Source organism: Bufo bufo, chromosome 7 (assembly GCF_905171765.1).
Source record: "Bufo bufo chromosome 7, aBufBuf1.1, whole genome shotgun sequence".
In the NCBI taxonomy this organism is placed as follows: Eukaryota; Metazoa; Chordata; class Amphibia; order Anura; family Bufonidae; genus Bufo; species Bufo bufo.
In genome coordinates, this window is record NC_053395.1 from 135,559,448 (window position 1) to 135,583,717 (window position 24,270).

General features: G+C 42.6%; 1 protein-coding gene across 2 annotated transcripts in view; it reads right to left on the reverse strand.

The window, feature by feature from the left end:
* The window catches only part of NRP2 (neuropilin 2), a 130,338-nt gene that overhangs the window by 62,170 nt on the left and 43,898 nt on the right, over nucleotides 1-24,270 (reverse strand). For both annotated transcript variants that reach the window (XM_040441380.1, XM_040441381.1), the window contains exons 3-7: nucleotides 18,667-18,848; nucleotides 12,082-12,312; nucleotides 10,729-10,884; nucleotides 9,322-9,491; nucleotides 961-1,116 (exon numbers count right to left, since the gene is read on the reverse strand). In XM_040441380.1, the coding sequence (XP_040297314.1) occupies nucleotides 961-1,116; nucleotides 9,322-9,491; nucleotides 10,729-10,884; nucleotides 12,082-12,312; nucleotides 18,667-18,848 (895 nt within the window). The remainder of the gene's footprint in view (nucleotides 1-960; nucleotides 1,117-9,321; nucleotides 9,492-10,728; nucleotides 10,885-12,081; nucleotides 12,313-18,666; nucleotides 18,849-24,270) is intronic.

The following is a 24,270-nucleotide window of genomic DNA, read 5'->3' on the forward strand; positions in this document are numbered from 1 at the left end:
CATTTTCTTCCTGTTTATTGGTTAGAGTTGGCTAGAATCTAGATTTAAGCTAAGCTGATTAGATGGGACAGGTCTATTGTATAAAATAACATGCCAATTACCCATAACCTGGTTTTTATAAGAGGAACATGCCTGCTACCCATAATATTCTTTTTATAAGAGGGGCATGCCTTTTAAGTGCACATTCAGCTCCGGTTAGTGAAATTGTTTGCAGAAAGTCTTGCTCTCTTAGTTTTAGGCCTCACTAGTTCCTGAACCGACGCTTCATGTGGCTTTCTTATTGCTTTCACAGCATGTGGAGGAAAGGAGCATAGATTCTCCACATATTCCAACCAGGGGAAGAGACACAGCTATGGGAAAACATTTTACCCTGGACTTGCTGTCAAGCACTGTACACTAGCACAAGGTCTGCTTTGCTGACAAGTACTAGAAGTCTGTGTAGTAGTCTGGTCTATTAATACATCTTTTTACTGCCAGAAAGATTGGTGACACACAGTACAGCAAATGGTTTCATTTGAGTCAATTGGAAACAGCTGCCCTAAATATCAATTCATAGAAGAATTCAAGTGTGATAAAACATCGTAATAAATAAGCCAGCGCCAGAAATCTAGTGGCCGACTAGACTGTCAATGATATATATCAGTTCATTATTGGTTGAGCTGAATGTCCACGTGGATAAACCAATGTGGCTGAGATATTCCCACTTCATGCCGCTCAGAGATTTCAGCCGCGTTCCTCCACTGGGACATCGCTGACTTATGGCGTAAGCTCGGTCTGTCATTGTGCCCAGTGGTAACATGGTAATACCATTATGTATTTTCCTCTAGAAACTTCCAAATGTGCACAGACCCTCCTGATGCCATCCTTAACTGCTTCCTGGAACTCCAGCTATCATTTTTCATTTTACATTGAGTTTCCACACAATGACATACAATTAGCGGTAAAGAAATGTTGCCCTACCTTGTGGTTTTTGCCATTCCGGAACATCATCCAGTCCTCACCATTGGTACTGACTTCCAGTTTGTATGACTTGACATAATAGGAAACTCCAGTATGTTTTGATACCGCGCCTTGGGTTGCCACCGCTTTCAGCAAAGTCAAGAAGCGGAGATCAATCTGTAAATACAGTCATGATAACAGTATAATCAGTATTTTGGAGTTGCACAGCCTTATCTTTGGCGTTACTGAAATAATTAGGACATACTTATCTAAAACCCATCTAGTTGTGATGTCTATATTTATATATTATCTGATACATATACAGTATTTTCATGAATCCACTTACGAAAAATGCAACTATGGCCATACATCTGAAAGCTGACAAGTCAATTATTTCTAGTATTTCCCCAGACTGATATCAGCAGCTCCTGGATGTTAAGGACATTTTGTACTTAGCACAGGGTAATGACCTCGTACAACAACAGATAAACCGATTATGTTTGGGAACTTAACAAATATAACTCCATTCAGAAAAAAAAAAAGTGGATATTTCTATATGTAATACACAGAGTCAATACCTTTTCTAATTTCACTACTGTATATCATTTTTATGGAGAGATGACAGAACCCAAACAAGCACGTGCCCTACTCCAATGTGGTTTCAAACTGTAACCTGAGGACTTGTGTACTATGATGCTGACCACAGATATGTGATTTGTATGCTCTAATTTGCCAACAATCTTACTTCTACAATGGTTAGCAGAATCTGCATGCCATTTGCTTGGCTATGATGAATTACTTATCTCAATCTCCCCAAGTCAAACAACGGCAGAAGAATACAGCAGAGTATCACCCTTCTTTCTTGCCTGCTGATACTGAACCTGTTCATGGGGAACTGATACATATACCAGCCAACCAAGCAACTTTCAGCGAGAAGCTGGCTATCCAAAGGCTGTGTCCATATATTTACTTCTGTTATCCTATTCAAGCTCCAGCATGATAAACATGACTGATAAACAGTGAGAAAAATAATGAAGAATCCCCCTCCCAGACCCAGTAGCCTACATTTACTAACGTTGTCTTAAAAACAGTGACGGTCTTAAACTGAGCCGAATTTATCATAGTAGATGATGCTGGGTAGTCCACCTATAGACTGTCCACCTGGTCCACCTATAGACTGTCTAGGTCTTACGTCATCTATTTTTTGGCCAGTGCCCAGGAAACTGTGGAACGGACCAACTGTCATTGTTTCAGCAGCTCCCATTGTGGTGCACAGGACCTACGGAAGCAGTGTAGTACAGCAAGCTATGCTGTTTGTGAGTTAGGGATACGGCACAGCTTGCCGTACTACGCTGTTTCCGTGGCTCCCATGCACTGCAATGGAAGCTACTTAAAACAGTGTGCTCCAGTCCGCTCCACTGTTTCCCAGCCACTGGTGGTCAGGATCTCGCCTTAGTAATGGCGAGATGAGACAAGCCATTTAATAAATGTCATGCAAAGCACGTGCACCATTTTTGGTGCAAATTGCTCCCAAATTCTGGTCCATTTTGATCAGCAAATCTCCCAAAGTATTTTGCAATCTTGTAGCAAGAGCTTCTCTTATGAGCAGAAACAACTTGTAAAATAACTTTCCTAAACTTGACTAAATCTCTTTTCTGCAGTAGAAAATGCGAGGCGAGAATCAGATTATGCAGTCCTGCCATTTTTCTTAGAAAAAAAAAAAACATTTCAATGCAGTAACTGTCCAAGACACTTAGCATTTTGCTTGGTGGCTTCTTTTTCCTGCCAGATTACTAATGTGGAATAAATTATCCTATTATTTGGCAGTGGGACATAGCCCTGCTGAAACAATGTCCTTCCCCTTGGAACTATAGGTGGGACCATGAAGTGTCTCAACATTTATAGCCTGACCTTCATAACATGAGGTGGAGAGGTCCAGTTATTATGCTGTAGTCTTTTTCAGCATCACCAGCGTTAAAGCACTATCCTGTTGCTGTTGAGGAACCTCTGAGCTTGGTGTTTCGTGATGTATGTTTAATGAACAGGTTTAGTTTTGTTATATAGTAGCGTAGGGTACCATAGGTTATTACCACTCCACATATCCCTAGCATTATAGCTGCATTCTATATGGTGTACAGCGATCAGAACAAAAACTGCAAGGAACCGTAGAAAGAGATGTAGTTATCTAAGTTGTTTAAGCTGTAACCCTCACATGTGGTAAGTCATATACATATATTATTCATTTCCTGTTCTAGGAAGCCTACAGACAATTGCTATTCATAAGTATGATGTTTTTCTAGATATAGTTTTAGTTCTTGTTTTTTTGAAGAAAAAAAATAATATATATATATATATATATATATATATATATTGCATAAAATCCAATTCAACACCTGATGTAGACCTTGCTCCTGTTGAGCAGAGTAACAAGTGTTTATTAACCTGCTACGCTGTAGACTGGCTCAGAAGGAGTTCGACTTTTCTCTTGTACACTAAATCCCGGTTATAACTTGGCTCACATCCTGAGGGAGCTGACTGGTGACGGGGTGATTTAAAGCGCTGCAGCCTCCTTCTGCAGAGGATCAATTCATTACGGCACTCCCACCAGCCTTAGCATTATGCTTCCTGACTAACAATTAATCCTGAGCATGGTGCAGTGAGATTCACTTAAGAGGGCTACCTTCCCAATGCAAAGCAACTGCTTCCAAACCACTGTGTTGTAAGGGATTCAAATGAGCCCTTGACAGGAGCCCAGTGTGATACATCAATATACCTGATTTAAACCAGTTCACTAGACATTGCAGCATAAGCTTTTTGCCTCATCTATTGGCATTACTCGGCAAATGATTCTTACAGCAGCATTGCAGGTATGTAATACAGCCAATAACAGCGATTTCAGATGTTTAATAGTACTGCTAAGGTAGGCTGAAATGAATAATTTGTGAGAAATACAAGTGAATAAACTCCTTTCACTCATTAAAGTGAAAGTGTTGCCATGAAAATGCATGCAGTCTGAAATAGTGAATGGAATGGAGGATCAGCAGGACCTACCTTGTCTCCCCCCTAGATTTTGCATTTATTTATGTTAAAGAGAACATTCCCCCATGAAAATGCAGTCCATTCTACAGACAGCATGTTATAGAGCAGGAGTAGCAGTGCAGTCTGCAGGCAGCATGTTATAGAGCAGGAGTAGCAGTCCATTCTACAGACAGCATGTTATAGAGCAGGAGTAGCAGTCCATTCTACAGACAGCATGTTATAGAGCAGGAGTAGCAGTCCATTCTACAGACAGCATGTTATAGAGCAGGAGTAGCAGTCCATTCTACAGACAGCATGTTATAGAGCAGGAGTAGCAGTCCATTCTACAGACAGCATGTTATAGAGCAGGAGTAGCAGTGCAGTCTGCAGGCAGCATGTTATAGAGCAGGAGTAGCAGTCCATTCTACAGACAGCATGTTATAGAGCAGGAGTAGCAGTCCATTCTACAGACAGCATGTTATAGAGCAGGAGTAGCAGTCCATTCTACAGACAGCATGTTATAGAGCAGGAGTAGCAGTCCATTCTACAGACAGCATGTTATAGAGCAGGAATAGCAGTGCAGTCTGCAGGCAGCATGTTATAGAGCAGGAGTAGCAGTCCATTCTACAGACAGCATGTTATAGAGCAGGAGTAGCAGTGCATTCTGCAGGCAGTATGTTATAGAGCAGGAGTAGCAGTGCAGTCTGCAGGCAGCATGTTATAGAGCAGAAGGAGATGAGCAGATTGATATATATATATATATATATATATATATATATATATATATATATATATATAGTTTATTGAAGGAAAAGATTTAATACAACTTGTACTTTATTCAATTAAATCGACATTCTGAGCTAAGGAGTCCAGTGGGCAGCCCTACTCAGTGACTGACAACCTTCCCTCTATGAGGGCGTATACAGAGAGACCTGTCAATCACAGATAAAACGCCCACTGGACTCCTAAGCTTAGAGTCAGCAGGAATTTAAATAAATAGATGACAAGTTTTACTGAATCTTTTCCCATAAAACGATATATTCCCTTACGTCCTCAACAGCAGCACAGATGGGGTTAACTGCCCCTGTGGACTGGTAGGACGGGCGGAATTTTAATGAGCCCAAGAACCAATAAACGATCTTCAGCTCCCTGAAAGGGAGGAGATCACCCCCCAGCCCACCGTGTTTTTTTCTGTCCTCTGGACAGGTGGACTGGCGTGTCGCTCCCTCTCTGGGAGCTGAAGATTGCTTAGGGGTTCTTTTCCCCTCCTTAAGCTTAGTGATTCCTCCCAGATGCAGCTGAAGCTGGCCGCCAAAACTATGGCCCTAGTTTCAGCTGCCCGCAGACCACTCTGGCTGAAACCGTGGATCGCGGATAACGCATCCAAGTTTAACCTTTGTGGGCTCCCCTTCGAACCAGATAGGTTATTCGGGTCCGAATTGGACAAAATAATGGAGGGGCTCTCCGATAAAAAAGGGAAGAGCCTCCCCCAGCAGCCCTTTCGGGGACGCCCCCGACAGGAAAAGAAGGGCGGAGGTCGTCCTGGGCAGCAGTCTAGGCGCAGAGATTGGGGGGGGGGCCGTCTCGTAAATATCCGAGACGCCCCCGCAAACCCACCAGAGAGGCAAAACCCTCCTGACTATGGGCCTCCTCGAGGCTCTTGGATATGCCCTGCTGCCCCTGCAGTGTCTCCTCTAGATTTTCCCGTACCCCTCCCCCAGATTCCCGTGGGGGGCCGTCTTACCCATTTCAAAGACTCTTGGAGCCGGTTGATTGCAGACCCCTGGGTCCAGGACATAGTTTCCGCCGGGTACCGGGTAGATCTTATCTCTCTCCCCCCAGAGAGATTCATCGCCACACGAAACTTCGGGTCTGCCAAACAGGTGGTCCTAGAATCTTACATTCAGGACTATATTTCCAAGGGAGCCCTAGAGGAGGTACCGGCAGGGGAGAGGGGCCTAGGGATTTATTCACCAGTGTTCCTGGTTCCCAAGAAGACAGGAGATCTCCGGATGATCATCGATTTGAGATTCCTCAATCGATTTATAAGGAAAACAAGGTTTCGCATGGAAACCATAAGGTCAGTCAGCCATATCCTCAATCCTGGGGACGTCATGGCTACTCTGGACCTCAAGGATGCGTACCTTCACATTCCGATCCATTCCGCTTCCCGGAAACTCCTCAGGATCGCGGTCCAGATTTCAGGGGTTTGCAGGCACTTTCAGTTCGCCGTGCTTCCCTTCGGAATCTCTTCTGCCCCCCTTATCTTCACCAAGGTGGTGGTTTCGGTGGTGGCAGCTTTGAGACTCCAAGGACTGACTATTATTCCTTATCTGGACGATTGGCTTTTCTTAGCCTCTTCAGTTCCGATCCTTACCCACCATCTTCAGGTCGCAATCTCTTTTCTCTTCCGCCTAGGCTGGATTATCAACTGGCAGAAGTCGAATGTGAGCCCATCGACTTCAATCCATTACTTAGGATTCGTGGTCGACTCTGTGGAGATGTCCCTCCGGTTGACTCCAGAAAGGAGAGCGCGGATTCAGGACCTGGCAAAGGTCCTTTATGTCCCTCGTCGAGTCTCTATCCGGACTCTCATGAAGATGCTGGGGCTCATGTCAGCGGCTGCGGATGCGGTCCCTTGGGCGCTATGGCACCTCCGTCCTCTTCAGTCAGAGGTCTTACACCTATGGAACGGCAGCCCTGCGGGGCTAGATTCCCTGTGCTCCCTGTCCGGTCAAACCCGAAATTCCCTCAGATGGTGGTTTCAGCTACCAGCAGGGAAGTCTATGACCCAACCAGCTTGGGTCATATTGACTACAGATGCGTCCCTTGTAGGCTGGGGCGCTCACCTGGACGGATCCCCAATTCAGGGATCTTGGTCTCCTCTGGAGCGGCATCTTTCCTCCAATCTTCGCGAGATGCGAGCTATCCGGCTAGCCCTCCTTCACTTTGCGCCTCAGATCCGGGGCAAAGCAGTGAAAGTCCAGTCAGACAATATGACTGCAGTTCTCTATATAAACAAACAGGGAGGCACAAGATCATTGCCCCTTCTGTCAGAGATCGGGGTAATTCTTCGGTGGGCAGAGCTGAACCTTTCCCATCTATCTGCCGTTCATATTCGAGGCTTCCTCAATATGATAGCGGACCGCTTAAGTCGAGGATTACCGACCATGGAGTGGTCTCTGCATCCGGAGATCTTCAGGCAGCTAGTTCACAGATGGGGTATGCCAGAAGTGGATCTCATGGCAACCAGGTTCAATGCCAAGGTGATGAGGTTCTGTTCCCTCTACAGGGAAGACAACCCCCTGGCGATAGATGCTCTGTCAATACCGTGGAGGTTCAGGCTGGCTTACATCTTCCCTCCCTTTTCCATGATACCGAGGGTATTGATGAAAATCCGTCAGGATCAGGCCTCGGTAATAGCCATCATACCGTTTTGGCCCAGAAGATCCTGGTTTACCCAGCTCATTCAGATGAGTCGGGGACAATACTGGAGACTCCCCCCGGAGCAGAGCCTGGTGTCGTGGGACACTCACCTCTGCCTAGATCTGCACAGGTTCAACCTGACAGCCTGGAGGTTGATCAGTCCCTTCCCAACATAGAAGGGCTTTCCGAGTCGGTCCTGAGAACTTTGTCGCATTCCCGAGCAGAGTCTACAAAGAAGGCCTACTCCAGGATCATGAGAATCTTCGAGGCATGGTGTGATTCCAGACAGGTGGCGTCTGCAGATCCGCCCCTTCCTGCGATACTTTAATTTCTTCAGGATGGATTAGATAGAGGCCTATCTCCAGCTACCTTGAAGGTACAGGTTTATGCCATCTCGGCCTGTCTCAACAGGCCACATTCTCGGGACCCACTCAACAAACGCTTCCTGAAGGGAGCTGAAAGACTAAAGCCTACTATACTGAAACCTATCCCCCAGTGGGATCTTTCAGTAGTGCTCAGGGGGCTAGCATCTCCCCCCTTCGAGCCCTTGGAGGAGGTAAATTTTAAATTTTTGACTTTAAAGATGGTCTTTCTTCTGGCTATAGCTTCAGCCAAAAGAGTTTCTGAATTGCAGGCTTTCTCCGCAATTCACCCGTACATTATTTTTCTACAGGATAGAGTACTCCTGAAGTTTTTACCTTACTTCAGGCCTACTTTCCAGAACATCAATCAGGTAATATCTTTACCAGTTTTGTTTACAGCCTCCTCCTCTGATACTCCAGCTAGAGACCCGCTGGATATTTCAAGATGCCTCCAGATCTATGTGGATAGATCTAGTGAGTTCAGGATAGATGAGAATCTTCTTATCCTGTCCGGTAAGTCTAAAGGCCGTAAAGCGTCTAAAGCCACCATTAGTCGCTGGATCAAGGAGGCCATTATGGAAGCTTTCGTCTCCCAATCCTTAGATCCTCCTGAGTTTGTGAGAGCCCATTCTACTAGGGCGGTCTCCACCTCGGTTGCGGAGAGAAGACTCCTCCCCTTAGAGTTGATCTGTAAGGCGGCCTCCTGGAGCTCTGAGTCAACCTTCATCTCCCATTATAGGATAGATGCTAGGATGGCAGAGTTTTCGGCTTTTGGGCAGACTGTTCTTAGTTCTGCCAGGCATGAGGACCCTCCCTAGGGGATTCTTCTTGCTATCTCCCCATCTGTGCTGCTGTTGAGGACGTAAGGGAATCGTTAATTTCTAACGATAATTTGTTTTCCCTTAGTCCTAACAGCAGCACACAAATATCCCACCCTAAATACATTATGCTTGTTAAAAACACGGTGGGCTGCGGGGTGATCTCCTCCCTTTTAGGGAGCTGAAGATCGTTTATTGGTTCTTGGGCTCATTAAAATTCCGCCGGTCCTACCAGTCCACAGGGGCAGTTAACCCCATCTGTGCTGCTGTTAGGACTAAGGGAAAACAAATTATCGTTAGAAATTAACGATACATCTGCTCAGCTCCTCCTGCTCTATAACATGCTGTCTGTAGAATGTACAGCATTTTCATGGGGGCAGGACCCCCCATTCACAAATTCAAACTGCACCGTTATGAATTAATATAATAGCATTATATTCCTCAGTATTGCTTGGTCCTGCTAGAATTTTTCCCTGTGAAATGTGTGTATTGTTGGAATGTCATTTATACGCACTCCTCGGATGAGTGGGTGACTACCCTGGTCTCAATGGGAGCTTGGGGTAGTCACCCACTGCCTATGTTACTATGGTCTCCGAATAATTCAGGACACTGGAGGAGCTTAACATTGCTTTTCTTGTATGATGCAAAAAATACATCTTCTGTTTGTCCAGGGTCTATCCTGGTGCATGGTAAACTTGTGTTAGATTTCATTTCCAGTACAACTACTTTTTACTTGGCCATTTGCCAAAGAAACGCACCTGCAGATATTCCCTAGTGGTTTCATGATTGGGAGCCCAAGCATTGTCATCGCTATTCAGTCTGGCTTGTTGGGCAGTCCACCCGCCATCCGCATAGGTAGAAGAAACAGAGATCTGCTCATTGGATATCCGTCTAGATTCCATTCCCAGGGGATAATTGCACTGAAAATCTGCAGAAAACATAAAGTTGGTCAAATGCATAAACCTAGACAGAGTTATTGTCCAAGGCTGCTTTACCCACTCGTCACATTACACGATAACTGTCAGGTAATACTCCGCTGATTTTCTCTAGCCTTTTAAATACTGCTACTAAAATTGAATACACATCCTCTGCAATTTGCGGATCTCCTTGAATCATCCCGTTCCTGAGCTTTCTAATGGCTAAAGACAAGCTTCACTATCTCGTGTGCCTTAATTGTGAAAATTTGCAAGAGCAGAACAAATTAGGGAGTGCAGAACACAGGCTTATCAGAGAAAATGCTGCTAATCTTCAGAGTTTAAACCTTAGCAGATTAGTAGAAAAAATACGTATTTATGGACCTAATCCACAAACAAGCCTCTGGAGACGGACACATTTGGGCCTGCTTCCTACCTTATATTGTGCATGTACCTCGCTGATACATAATTATTTATGACAACTCTGCATATTATAGTCAGATGTCTATGCTTGTGTTTCCATCCCAGAGGTGTCTGTATTAAGTTTCCTAGACTATAACTGGCACTGATGATATAAAAATGATAATTAATAATGCTGTACGGCTGCTATAGCCGCATACAGCAGTGCCGCATGTTAACACTAGAGAAGTTTTGCAGACAATAAGGTGCTACTGAGACAAAAAGAAGTCGAAAATGCAGGAACAAGCTAATTAAAAAAACATCAACATCCGTATATATTGTCTTCATCTTCAGTTTTATAACCTAGAAACATTACAGTTTGCTTCCAAAAGACATTCTTTAATTAAAGCCACTCTGCAGAAAAACTATTCCCAAGGCATTGTGGGAATTGGCCTGCAAATGACGGAGTCTCACTATTGCACCTCCTACAAGGTTTAGTTTTACAAGGTTTTAGTTGTAAAAGAGCTACAAATAAGCATGCAATGTGGGTGAAGACACATGTTTGTAGGGAGAAGAATAATAATGCTGGCGAGTGTGGAGGGGACAGAAATGACTGACGGCGAACTTACTGTACTGTCAAAAACAACTTCAATAACATTTGATGGATACAAAACACATAATCACAATCCAGGATGAGGGACCCAGGACATAGGAACAACATGAAAGACACGAAACCTAGAATAATTCAGGTATTACAAAGCAGATATAAGACAGGTGTTTGGCAGGTGTACTGACAGATGAAAACAAAGACTGCCAGGGCCTGCCAGCCGGGCAGAAAGATATTCAACTCACTTTCAGGGACCTCCTGAGGGGCAAGGTAATAGCGAGCAGAAAACCCATCTTTAGCCACTGCCATGTCCGTGTGAAAGGTGAGGGAGAGGATGCCAGTTGAAGAGCGGATCTCGGAGGGGGTCTTCGTACCACAGTACCTGCCAATCAAGGGCCCCACTATAGAGAGAAATAAGAGCATCGGCTGTCATTTTCTTCTGCGTTTCACTAATAGCACTCTGGTGCTTTCTTATCATCTATAGAGCCTACCAGCTGTAATGGTGTAGGTAGGAGACAGCTGAAAATTCCAATAATCTAATACAATATACCGCAGTCCAAAAGCTAGTGATTTGATTGTTTAGTATCTTGGAGAGATGAGGCGGGGACGAGGTAGAAAGACTTGAAAGTGTGCGGTTAAGAGTGTAGGAACCTCAAAGTGATGACTCCTCACATGACATTCCATCTATGTTGTGCTATCCTAAAAGTAGGTGTAAAATGCAACTAACTATCTATCTATCTATCTATCTCATATCTATCTGTCCATCTATCATTCATTCAGTTAAAGTGTAACTGCCATTTCACTTTATTTTATAGGGACAGGGATGTTGAACATATTTGCAATACACTTCATTAGGAAAATATGTTTCTTCGTTCTAGAAGACATAGTGTAAATAGTCTTCTAATCAAAGCTCTAACATCAGTGGTAAGGAGAGTCCGTCTTTAGTCTTCAGCGTTTTACTGAGCATTTAGCATTATTCATCACTGTCCCCACATTCACCCTGATAGTTTTAATAATTACACATAGGGTTCTTTTTTCGGTTAGAGTTTTAAATAAACATAATAAATAAGTAGTTTTAAATAAAACGTTAGTGAGGACCCCTAATTGGATTGGGTGGTCAAATGACCGTTATTTTGTGCATGGGTATTATACCGAGGGTTCCAAATAGGGCACTGTAGTTTAGTGAGTGAGCAATGAAGACCCTGTGTGTAACACATAGAGGCTTCCAGACTGCCTCCTGTCACTATCCCAGTCCATGACTATGTACGGTATGTGTCCTATCACTGCCCCTAACCCTGCCTATTTGATGACAGTTACAGTTTAAGGCATGACTGATTAGTATGGGGGAAACTTACCAAAACTGCTACCAAGGAAACTGACTTAGTTGCCCATAGTAACCAATCAGATTGATCTTTTTACTTTCCAAAAGATCTCTGAAAAATGAAAGGTGAAATCTGATTGGTTGCTATGGCCGGTTAAGCTAGTTTCTGTTTGCACCAGTTTTGAATTATTACCCCCCTAATGATTTCAAACCTTCAAACAACAACCCACAATTGATATAAACCTCATATATTATCCTATTTTTCTCTACATCTTACCAGTTGGAATGCCATCCCAGATGTCTAGCCAATCATATTTGCAATCTCCTTCTGCAACTTGCAGGGGGTCATGCTCCAGGTCAAAGGTCAAGAACTGCAGGATGATCTCCACCTTTGGCTTGGCCAGGATAGTAAATACACAGTCCAGGTTGTGTGGGTATTTGTCTGGATAGCCAGGAGACTCGATGGTGCCATTAGTGTTGGTGAAATTCCTGGAGCAGTCTTCAGAGCCTGCAATAATACAAACAGGAAGTGGTGACACAATGCTGAATGACCTCCATAACCTCAAGAAATCATGGCACATCGTGAGGTAAAGATGGCGTGTAGGACATCTTACACCAAATCTGCATTGGTTTGGGGAAATAGCTGGAAATAGGAAGATTCAGGCACTATAGTGTATGGTGATTCTGATACACCATCTTATGACTGAAACAATAAAAATGCAACCTAGAATAAGATGAGTGACATCATTCTTCATATATCTCAGAAATGGTTGACATCGGAGGTCTTCACATATCCCTACCATACAATGTAGAATGTGTTAAAAATCAAATCTCCAGATCACATGAAAAAGGTGACAGACATGAAAGAGATGGAACTAGACAGTAGGAATGGGTGTTAAGTTTCTAATATTAAAGAAGGCTTTCTGTTTGACACTAGGCCAAAGATTATTAATGCAGACTTCAACAATGGTCCCCATTGTATTGCATCTGGATAGCGTCCTGCTGTGTGCCCTATATCTCTGATGTGCCTTAAGGGAATGATTTAGAGACGAAACAGAGGGCAAGAATCCCATTCACGTGTTCAAACTAAAATGTCAGAGAAGTGTGCTATTCACAAGTACAAATCTGTCCCAACGCTTTGTCAGATTTCCAAAGGATGATGTTGACAAGATAATGGGGGAGATTTATGAAAACTGGTTTAACGGGAAACTTGCTCAGTTGCCCATACCAACCAATCAGAATACATCTTTCATTTTCCAAAGGCGCTCTGCAAAATGAAAGGTGGAATCTGATTAGTTCCTATGGGCAACTAAGCCAGTTTCCCTAAACACCAGTTTTCATAAATCCTAATGAGTCTTAAAGGGAACATTTGCCTTTGTGTTTAACCTCTTTCTTCCATTTGTTTCCCAACCGAAGACGATGCAGACATACAGTAACATGCTTACACCTGAGTGGATGGGTTCTGCTCTTCTAATCTCTCTCACCGATAATAACAATATATCAGCATGGTTGCAGGGAATGAATTCTGCTACCTTGTGTTTTCTAACTGGAGAATCTTAGAGATGCTACAGATTAAAAAGAACGCTAAAGCTAGAAATGAATAATAAAACTGGGGACAATATTGTCAATCTGCTGGATTCTTTGCAACCTTCTGAAGCAGACAGCCTTGATAAAGGAGTTCATTTCTCTCGATCCCTTCCATTTTTAGATTACAGCAGAAGGAGGGGGTGGAGCTCAGCAAAGGGGCGTGTCTTAGAGGTTCTTCCTCCAACTGCAGGCAGAACAGTGGGGGCGCTCCTTACAACCACACACACACAGGAGGGGGAGATGGCGGAAGCACAGTTGTGCTTGTAATATTATTATGATAATAGCTCACTATAAGTGTCTTTAAAGAAGCAAGAGAGTAATCTAGGCAGGGGTCTGCTGTACTTATCGAGTTTTGTAACATCACATTCAGTTAACGGATAAAGGTGAAGCATAATGGACACCTTTGTATTACTGCATGTCTAATGGAGATGCCAAAATCATTATAGCTTTAATACTCTGCAACCTTAGCACTGGTGTATGAAGATCTGCACCTGTATAAGCGTCAGAAATGGTTAAATGCCCGAGCCCCATATAATGTGGGCTTCTTCTAACTGCTCTTTTCTTGGCACCTAGCCCCACCATCCTCATTTACTGCACAATCAAAATGCTACCAGAAACCTTTCTTGAATATATTTATACAGTGACCTTCAACCTTCAGCTTACTATTCAATTATCCCAAGATCTTGCTTGTCTTCTATATTATGTGCATAAATATTTCACTCTGATACACACTGATACCGCCGCAAGCTGGGATATATGCAGAACCTGCTCTGACATTCTGTTCACACACACAAGCTTATAGACCCAAGACAAAAGCTAGATCACTGATACCTCACACATCCGAAAACCTCTGGAACCGCCATGCATATCTCTAGCCTTTCACAAATGGCCCTCTTTCTTCTTCTCTTCCATACAGTATCTTGATGAGACAGTATATTTCTACAGTTCTTGTGCAATACAAATGAGAGTAAGTTAACTGATATTTTCCAGATCTGCCAACAACTCCAGCATAAAAAATGCATAAGGGAGAGGATGTTTTTTTCATATGTACAAAGCACATGGACAATACAAATTCATGGAGTATGCAGGATCAGATTTTACTTCCACCAGAAAAGGCATAAAGAGTCATAAATCTGATTATCTGATATACGGCTGGAGATTATTTCTTCCAGGGTAAATGTACAATGGATACTTCTTTTGCTCGAAATAATCTTGGTTCCAGAAAGTGCTGAATAGCATTCTTTAAGGCACAGCAGGCGCAGTCTTTGTCACTTCCTTCTTGACCCTGTGCTGCCACCAATCCACAGCAAAGCCCCACAGGCACATTGACCTGTTGGCTTACCAAAAGAATACTGTCACTGATGATCTTAAATTGTGTATGCACAAAAAGAGCTGTTGATGGCCACACAATCTCCACTTAACCCTATCCCCTTTACACATGTATGGGAGGAAGTGGGAGTTTGTTTACAAACAATGCATCAAATACAGTTAGGTCCATATATATTTGGACACTGACACAAATCTTGTTTTTATTACCTGTTTACTAAAACATATTCAAGTTATAGTTATATAATGGACATGGACATAAAGTCCAGACTTTTAGCTTTCATTTGAGGGTATCCACATTACAATTGGATGAAGGGTTTAGGAGTTTCAGCTTATTTACGTGTGGCACCCTTTTATTAAAGGGACCAAAAGTAATCGGGCAATTGACTCAAAGGCAGTCTCATGGGCAGGTGTGGGCAAATTCCTTCATTATTTCATTCTCAATTAAGCACATAAAAGGCCTGCAGTTGATTTGAGGTGTTGTGCTTGCATTTTGAAGATTTTGCTGATAAGTAATTATGTGGTCAAAGGAGCTCTCCATGCAGGTGAAACAAGCCATCCTTCATCTGCAAAAACAGAAAAAACCCATCCGAGAAATTGCTACACTATTAGGAGTGGCAAAATCTACAGTTTGGTACATCCTGAGAAAGAAAGAAAGCACTGGTGACCTCAACAATGCCTGGACGCCCACGGAAGACAACAGTGGTGGATTATCGCAGAATAATTACCATGGTGAAGAGAAACCCCTTCACAACAGCCAACCAAGTGAACAACGCTCTCCAGGATATAGGCGTATCAATATCCAAATCTACCATAGAGAGAAGACTGCATGAAAGTAAAACAGAGGGTTCACTGTACGGTGCAAGCCAATTATAAGCCTCAAGACTAAGAAGGCTAGATTGGACTTTGCTAAAAAAAAATCTTAAAAAACCAGCACACTTCTGGAAGAACATTCTTTGGACAGATGAAACCAAGATCAACCTCTACCAGAATGATGGAAAGAAAAACGTATAGCGAAGGCATGGTAGAGCTCATGATCCAAAGCATACCACATAGGGTCAATTCACACGTCCGTTGTTTCTTTCCTGATCTGTTCCGTTTTTGCGGAACAGATCTGGACCAGATCTGGACCCATTCATTTTCAATGGGTCCTGAAAAAAAACGGACAGCTCAATGTCTGATTTTTTTTCAGGACCCATTGAAAATGAATGGGTCCAGATCTGGTCCAGATCTGTTCCGCAAAAAACGGAACAGATCAGGAAAGAAACAACGGACGTGTGAATGGACCCTAATCTGTTAAACACGGCGGAGGCAGTGTGATGGCTTGGGCATGCATGGCTGCCAGTGGCACTGGGTCTCTAGTGATTATTGATGATGTGACACAGGACAAGAGCAGCCAGATGAATTCTGGGGTTTTCAGAGACATACTCTGTGCTCAAATGCAGACAAACTGATTGGTCAGCGTTTTATAATGCAGATGGACAATGACCCAAAACATAAAGTCAAATCAACCCAGGATTTTATTAAAGCAAAGAAGTGGAATATTCTTGAATGGCAAAGTCAGTCATCTGAGCTGAACCCAATAGAGCATTTCACTTGTTAAAGACTAAACTCCAGACAGAAAGGCCAAAAACAAACCGCAACTGAAAACCGCTGCAGTAAAGGCCTGGCAGAGCATTAAAAAGGAGGAAACACAGCGTCTGGTGATGTCCATGAGTTCAGGCAGTCATTGCCAACAAAGGGTTTTCAACCAAGTATTAGAAATTAACCTTTTATTTATAATTATTTAATTTGTTCAAATACTTTTGAGCCCCTGAAATGAAGGGATTGAGTTTAAAAAATGCTTTAGCTTCTCACATTTTATGGAATCATTTTGTCTAACCCACTGAATTAAAGCTGAAAGTCTGAACTTGTGGTAATGTACAGAACAAAAATTTGAAAAAAGTTGTCTCTGTCCAACTATATATGGACCTAACTGTATGTTACCATAATGAAATTGCCTTGTATACCCTTCTCCTTCCAGTAGTGGCCAAGCTTATTTTTATGATTGCATCCACGTGAGCTCCCTCCACCACATGGATAGGAATATTTGACTCCAAGCTATCAATGGGATAGTATGGATGCCACATCATGTCTCACTGCTCCAGTCTGCTCTGCTATAAACTGCTTACAATAGTGGTAGATACAAATTACTCCAAGCTGCTTCTAACGGGGCATTCACACAGACATGACCGTTTTGCTCCCATGTGCTTCCAGGTCAGGGCAGCCGCACCACAAAAGACAGAATATGTCCTTTCTTTGGTCACAACATGCGAATCACCCTGCACGGCTAGTGTCCGTGTTTGCGGATCACGGTCATGTGAATAGCCCCTACAGATCCTTTAACACAGGCCGATCAAGCAGGAAATTATCGAGAGTGAACTGCTCATCAGAAAAGATGAGAGCTGCATTTACATGATGCAATCAACTTCAATGCTATGACTGCCCGACCCCATAGAGCAGGCATGGCCAACCTGCGGCTCTCCAGCTGTTGCAAAACTACAACTCCCAGCATGCCCAGTCTGCCTACAGCTATCAGCCTACAGCAGTGCATGGTGGGAGTTGTAACTTTCTAACAGCTTGAGAGCCGCGGGTTGGCCAGTTCTGCCATAGAGAATCATCGACTTCTACAAAAGAGATCATCAAAATGTCCTAAGGTTAGTCTACAAATCTTGTATTTCTTGAGATACCGTATACTTATCTCCCTACAAATTCTATTCAGCCTTTTCACTTTAATGCAGAAGACAAAAGTAGGATGACGGCTGAAGAACCGCTGAATGAACGATCACCTGGTGAAGGAGTCCACTAACACAGTCATAGGTAGCACAGTCCAATTGGCCATTACAATCATTCAGAATGGCCATAAATGTTCAATTATACAGTCAGAAGCATAATCTTTCTAGGAATACTTCTTTGTGGACTAGTGACTACTGAAAGAACATTTTAACACCGTCAACTTCTTTGCAGATGATGACGGTCGGTCATTGGCCAGCTGAAACAATCACATCGCCAAAATCTTCTGTTTTGCTGGACTTTAGATTAATGTATATGTCACCTTAAAACTATATACAATATTCAGATGAACATCAGATTTCAATTACCTCAATGAATATTATCTGTGATAACATCATTAGCAACATATAACTGGTAATCGCTGCCATCTGTCTACGCCATTAGACGTTTTACAATATTTTGTAGGAGGGATATAATAATTCCTTTTTTCTTCTTCTGCAATGATTCACAGGCGGCAGTAACTAAAGAGATGAGGTTGTGGGGTCTAGAGGTTGTAAAACTCAATTGACCTTCAACACTTTGCCCTTGACTTCAATGCATCACTAGAGTCATCACCTGATTGGGAAAGCAATAAAAGGGAATGTCCTAATGATTTGCACTGATCTAAGAGAATACTCAGCTCATCAGCTGCAGGCTTATTTAAAGCTGACTGAGATGTAGGCATAATAAGTCATAAACAGATATTGATTAAGCAAGAAGTCTTTCAGGAACAGTGACATACAGTCAAGATAAGAGATGGTTAGGTAATCACAATAACTTGGAACGCAGTACAACCGCATTTAGTTTTAACCCCTTTCAGTCATGGGGGGAAGAGAGGTTGTGCGTGGTCAATTTCAACACACCCATCCTCTTGTTCTCATGTGGTTACAGTAGCTTACTTCCCTCTCCTCACTGAGACCACATGCATGCTGGGTGGCAGGAGAAAGAAATGGTGTAAATGAGTGGCCATCTAAAGTATAGGACCAAATTAAGAAGTAGATCTTTGCAAAATAATCTGCAGGTGACTGCATATATAAGTATGCTAGAATAAACTGGGCGTCTTCCTTACAATGAGCAGTGGCTATAGATAGGTTTGACTATACAGTTAGTGCTCAGTGGTTAACTTTTCAAAACTGACCTGTCTTGAAGATCTCATAACGTAGTGAAAAGCCAGCACCCTGACGAGCATAATCTGAGATAAAGCGAATGTAGATGTGCGAGCCAGATGAAGTGATTGTAGACGGGGCAATATTTCCACAGTGTTTCCCTAGCAGCTCCGCTGATTCACTGTCACCATCCCGGATCTCAATGAAGTCATACCTGTAAGATCAGAGAAGGTAACATTAGCACTAGAAAAGCAGACTGGTCTCAGAAAAGAACACCCTGTAAAACGTAGACATTAACACAAACACTGCCATCTACAATAATGGCCATTCCCTTTCTTATACATGAAGATGACCTTCTCCAGAATTGACGGTTTTGGTAAATATTTGCATTGCCCCAAAAGTAATAATGCTAGAGCACTTTTATTTTTTTTGCTTTTTTCTCTATTATTCTTCCTCCAAATATATTAATAAAGTGAAATCTGGATGTTAACGGGACATGTCCCTACATACCGTGACCAAATTATCTAAAAAGATTGAAGTCTCTCTGCTTAGTGCTCACACTTCTCTGAGACTAGTTACTTCTCCAAGTATTGGAACCATTCAGTCATATCCTTCTAAAGCCATATGTTTTACATTGAGTGTCATGATGGAACCAGTGCAGGAAAGTGCTGTACAAACTGCTGCATTTTTGCCTTTGATATCCGTTGAGATGTGTTCACTTTTATCAGCAGTTCATGAGAATGCTTTATTCTAACTAATAACATCCCTCATATTTGGACGCATTTTGTTTCCCGACTCTAAGGAATGTAGAAGAGGTTGCATCAAGATTGGCCAAAACAAGGCAACACTCTAAATCCGTCTCTGGGCACTGTCAATGTGTGTGTCAGTCAGGACCACGTGTAGGAACATTCTGCCTCGTGATGCTATATAAACTGAACCACAGGAAACTCCAAGGAGACTTTAAGGAGACGGGATGGTGATTAGGAGATTACATGGCGTAAATGTGCTGCTGTGTATTCTAGATGTTCTGGTAGCCTGGTGACATTTCACTTCTCTCCATAGTTCATATGAGACCGAGTACACATTGGCAAATGCAAAGAATACCTCCAGACCAAAAATGTTTAATGAATAATATATCTGTAGACCTCTATGTGCAATAATCTGTAGATTTAATTAGATATTGAATGCTCTGCTAAATATTTACTTTGTGCTCACAAAGAAAATGATCTATAGACATTCTCCAATGCTGAATAATACATGAAGCGTTTTGCGACAGAGGCAGAGATTTGCTTTCCTGGAGGTAACCGCACAATCTATTCCTAGCCTGACGCGGGAGCAAGGGTTAAATCTACCGACAGCTGTCTATGTCCACCTCTACTGCTGAGAGTGACACAGTAACACCTTGTAAAGTGTCTTTCTCAATCACTCCCCGGCCTGTTTACACTGACACTGTCTTGTAAGACAACTGCACAGATCTTCTGCACTGAGGGTGGGCGATGGGAGGCACTGCACCCTGGAAGGCTCTGCTCCTCTGCATGGGAATGGAGATGTGACTGTAGCCGTATTGCAGATGACGGAGCTCCACTGTCTCCTGTGTCTGTGAGTTCCTTTCACTCAGCAGCTATCTTCTAAGCAATCTCCTGGAAGATGAGTGATCTGCTAGACAGCTCAAGCAGAGTGGGAATATTTCCTCTCCCCACTCGTACGTGTGCCTCGGGCATGAAAATAAGATGTTAAGCTCCACTGTGTATCCATCCATGGCACTTTAAAATGTTATTTTACAGTCTGCAAGTGAACATGCGCATAAATGTATAAGAAATATGTCACGGTTATTATCCACTGTACTGACACACAGAATGACTTTACCGCATGCAAGCACTTGAACCTGAAATGCGCCTTTTAGAATTTGACCCTGTAAATATGGATGTCAATTTTAGAGCACCGACTGCAGAATGTTGGAGACATCTAACAGTGCAGCCGTGCTGAGATGATGAACAGCGCCGGCAGTCTCCCCCTTTTTTGTTACATCACAAAATACCGGCACGACCGTTACTAAATAAATGAATCGCTGTCTGTTTTATGTAAAAAACCATGTAAACTTGTAGAACTTCACATAAATAATAAGATGCATGTATAATAAACACTGATGGGTCAGGATAACATTGTGGTTAAAGTCCTAAAAAGCAGAAGTTGACTCATTATTCTTATTCTGAAACAACTGGAATCATCCTTTTTTCCAAGTGAATATAGTCATTCCACTCACTGAGTCACCTGGTACCCTACATAAAGTCAACTGTATGATAATCGCTGTACTCTGGCAGCAATGACTACTTTGGATATAAGTGGGGGCATCCAGCGTTCTTGGGGATATAGAAGTAGCAGTCATCAATGGGCCAAAGTCCCCTCTGCTCCATGAATAGACCCTAGTACTATAAACAGCACATGATAGGAGTTATAGATTTTGCATCGGGGCTCAAGGCCGCTATTAGAATCCTCAGGGTACGCGGCTCACATGTCTGGATTTCTTTCGGAGTTCAGCACAGATAGACATGCGTGAAATCTGAATCACATGCATGTGGCCTGGGTACTCGCAGCCTTCACATTACATAGGAACATTGCCACGTGAATTTCCTGCTGTGTAGTGGATAAAAATCAGCCACTGAGATGAGTAGCGTGTCACTTATTTAGGACTGAAATGCCGAGGATCACCCCGCAGAATGGCAGTGAGGCAAATCCTTTCTGAGGATCTGCTGTACACCTGCAGCATGTAGGGGTTACAGATATGGTCTCCTGTCATGGAAATACATATTGGAGATCAATCTGATGAGTGCAAATACCCTCACTAAACCCAATGTATCTCTTCTATGTTCCTCAAACATTGGGTAACAAGGTGTCCTGATATCTGAGCTTCAGTATAGTCTCTCTAGTCAACTGAAAATACTTCTGTCCATCCCCATTGACCTGGGAGAAGTTAAAGGGGTTGTCTCATGAACAATATTAGACATTTTACAAACCAGCACCTGGCCTTGAATACTTTTGTTATTGCATGTAATTAATAATTTTGTGTAGTCACTGAGTTATTCACTGAAATCTATCTGTATAGCGCCACCTGCTGTTTGCTCTTTTTCTCATTTCTGTCCTGCTCACTGAGATGGAAGCACATGCTCAGTTCCATCCTTCAACTGCCACCAGCTGCAGCAGAAAGGACACGCCTCGTGAAAAAGTGCACAACCCATAAGCTGCCAGCTTCAAATAAATCTAGCAGAGCGATTGGAGCAATGAATGGGGAGATCTCTGGATCCATGTGAGGTACAGAGCTGGTTCTAAGTTTGTTAGGGACTGATAAGTACTATGTGATATCAAACTTTCATTTTTTTAATTATTCAAGGGATAACCTCTTTAAGGGCAGCTACAATCTTGTGGGTTCACTACTGACAACACCAGGGAAGAAAGGTGGATGAATTGTTACTATGGTTAGTAGGGGGCTTTCTACAACCGATAGCTATTATTACTCAAGGGAAGGGGAACAGATGAGATATTTTAGCATTTAATATGCTCTTTCATATTCTTAAGTGTGAGTTCTCTTTTAAGTGACACTTACAGGGAACTGATAAAAAGCCATTCCAATCCCAAGCAAGCAGATGTAACAGTTCTAGCTATATTTAACCTATAGACATATTGATTCCATACATATCAGCTATATGAAAGTGGGACACATAGAGGCAGGCTGACTTTTTCCTCCTTTTTCAGCTGTTAAAAACAGGGCTCTGATATTATTTCTTATCAGCCAGTGCCAGAGACAGGGAGGAAGAGAGATAAAGAGAGGAAAACTCCTCACTGAAACACATTGCACATGACAAGCTTGGATGTAGGAACGATGATATCAGCACATAATCAGCTATCATGTGAGCGTGTTATTTAACCATTACTATATGGTGAGCATCACTGCAAGCTCTTACACTGTGACCGCTGCACATTGCAATCAAGACATTCCATATCTATGTCATGGTGTATGTTTGAGATGATTGCAATGTATGGTCCGACAAAAGGAAGACATCTTAAACGCTGTCAGCTGCTAAGAGAATGAAGCCTGTGTTTAATTTTGGGTTTTCTGCAAACTGTCATTCAGACATTATACACTTTAATTAAAGCTTATTTCTGTCCCTAAAATCATTTCTATAAATATGCTTAAACTGGAGATTAATTACAGTATTTAATCCAGAGCATCCATTTTGGAACATCCTTCTGCATCAAAGGAGAGGGCATGAAATCAGCCAAAAGATGATTAGTGGAGGAAGTGCCACTTTCTTTAGAAAACAGTGGGAACATGGTGGTGATTTCATATACATGAATTCTTTATCTAATAATGGTTTTTAAGCCTTTGGATTCTATCAACGTGCTAAACACTCTTGGTTGTGTCTTAGTTATGTCTACGAAAGCTGGGTGGATTCAACAGTCTGCCATTATAGTCATCAATGAGTGCTCCTAAACTTCTGGATGGTAATGCTCCCTAGCATCACACTATAAACTTGGGTTATCATTCAAAAGCTTTAGGCAGAGTACTGACTCTCCTTAAAGATACCAGCTACGTATGAAGACTTATCGACAATGCTCCATGGTATGGATCTTAGTGGCAATGCTCCATGGGAAAATAATATGCTAAGAGGTATCTCCTAGGGAAAGAGAACCATCTCACTAGCACTACCTTTTGGAGGTGGTTCCTTATAAGTGAAAGTCCATCTTTTTAACAAGCCTTGGGACAGGACAAGGGAAAATAGCCAAGTCAAACCATCTCGCTTGCGCCACCTATTAGACATGGTCCACCATGAGTCAAAGTCCAACTTTTTGAAAAGCCTTGGTACATGACAAGGGAAATAGCCAAGCCAAATAGACCTTTGAAAGCTGGATTTCAGAACCAAAGAAAGCTGAAATGTTGGCCATGTTGTCACCCATTTTTCCCTATTATTACCATAAAATAATTGGAAGACAGAATTTTTATCAACTTGACAAAAGAGAACAACAAAATGACTTATTTTGCTTGAATGTGTAACTGACCAAAAGTATTACCAACCCCAAACCATGACTAAAAGGAATTTCTAGAGGAATCACAATCTGACTTCTCAGTAATGGTTCCAAAGAGCATATCCTCTCTGGGCAGCAGAGGGTGATAGTAGAATGTCATTTCCGTTTGTCCATCATGTCACTCCAGTCTGAAGTCAATGCCACTCTGACTTCAGATGCTTAGCCTGCGATCCAATCCAGGTGTATTTAGAGGCAATTCTCACCTTCCATTGCTTTCTGTTCAGCTTCAATGACCCTCAAGGCAGAAGAATTCTCAGAGTGTAAGGAATCAATTACTTCCTGAGATACTTTATTACAAGTCCACACTCCTCCTAGCATTCAATGAAAGAAGGGTGAACAGATAGGGAGGGGGAAGCTCCAGGGTTTTCAGCTTTTGATACAAGCTCAGCCTGGACAAAGGCATAAATGTCAGTGTCCATTCCTACTGAAAGGCAAACAGTGCCCATTAACTCACTCATCCAGCAGCCTCCGCTGAGATCAAATATCAGAGGTAACATGACAGACGTGATGACATTCAATCATAGCCATTTCTAAGACCAATAACATTTCCAATG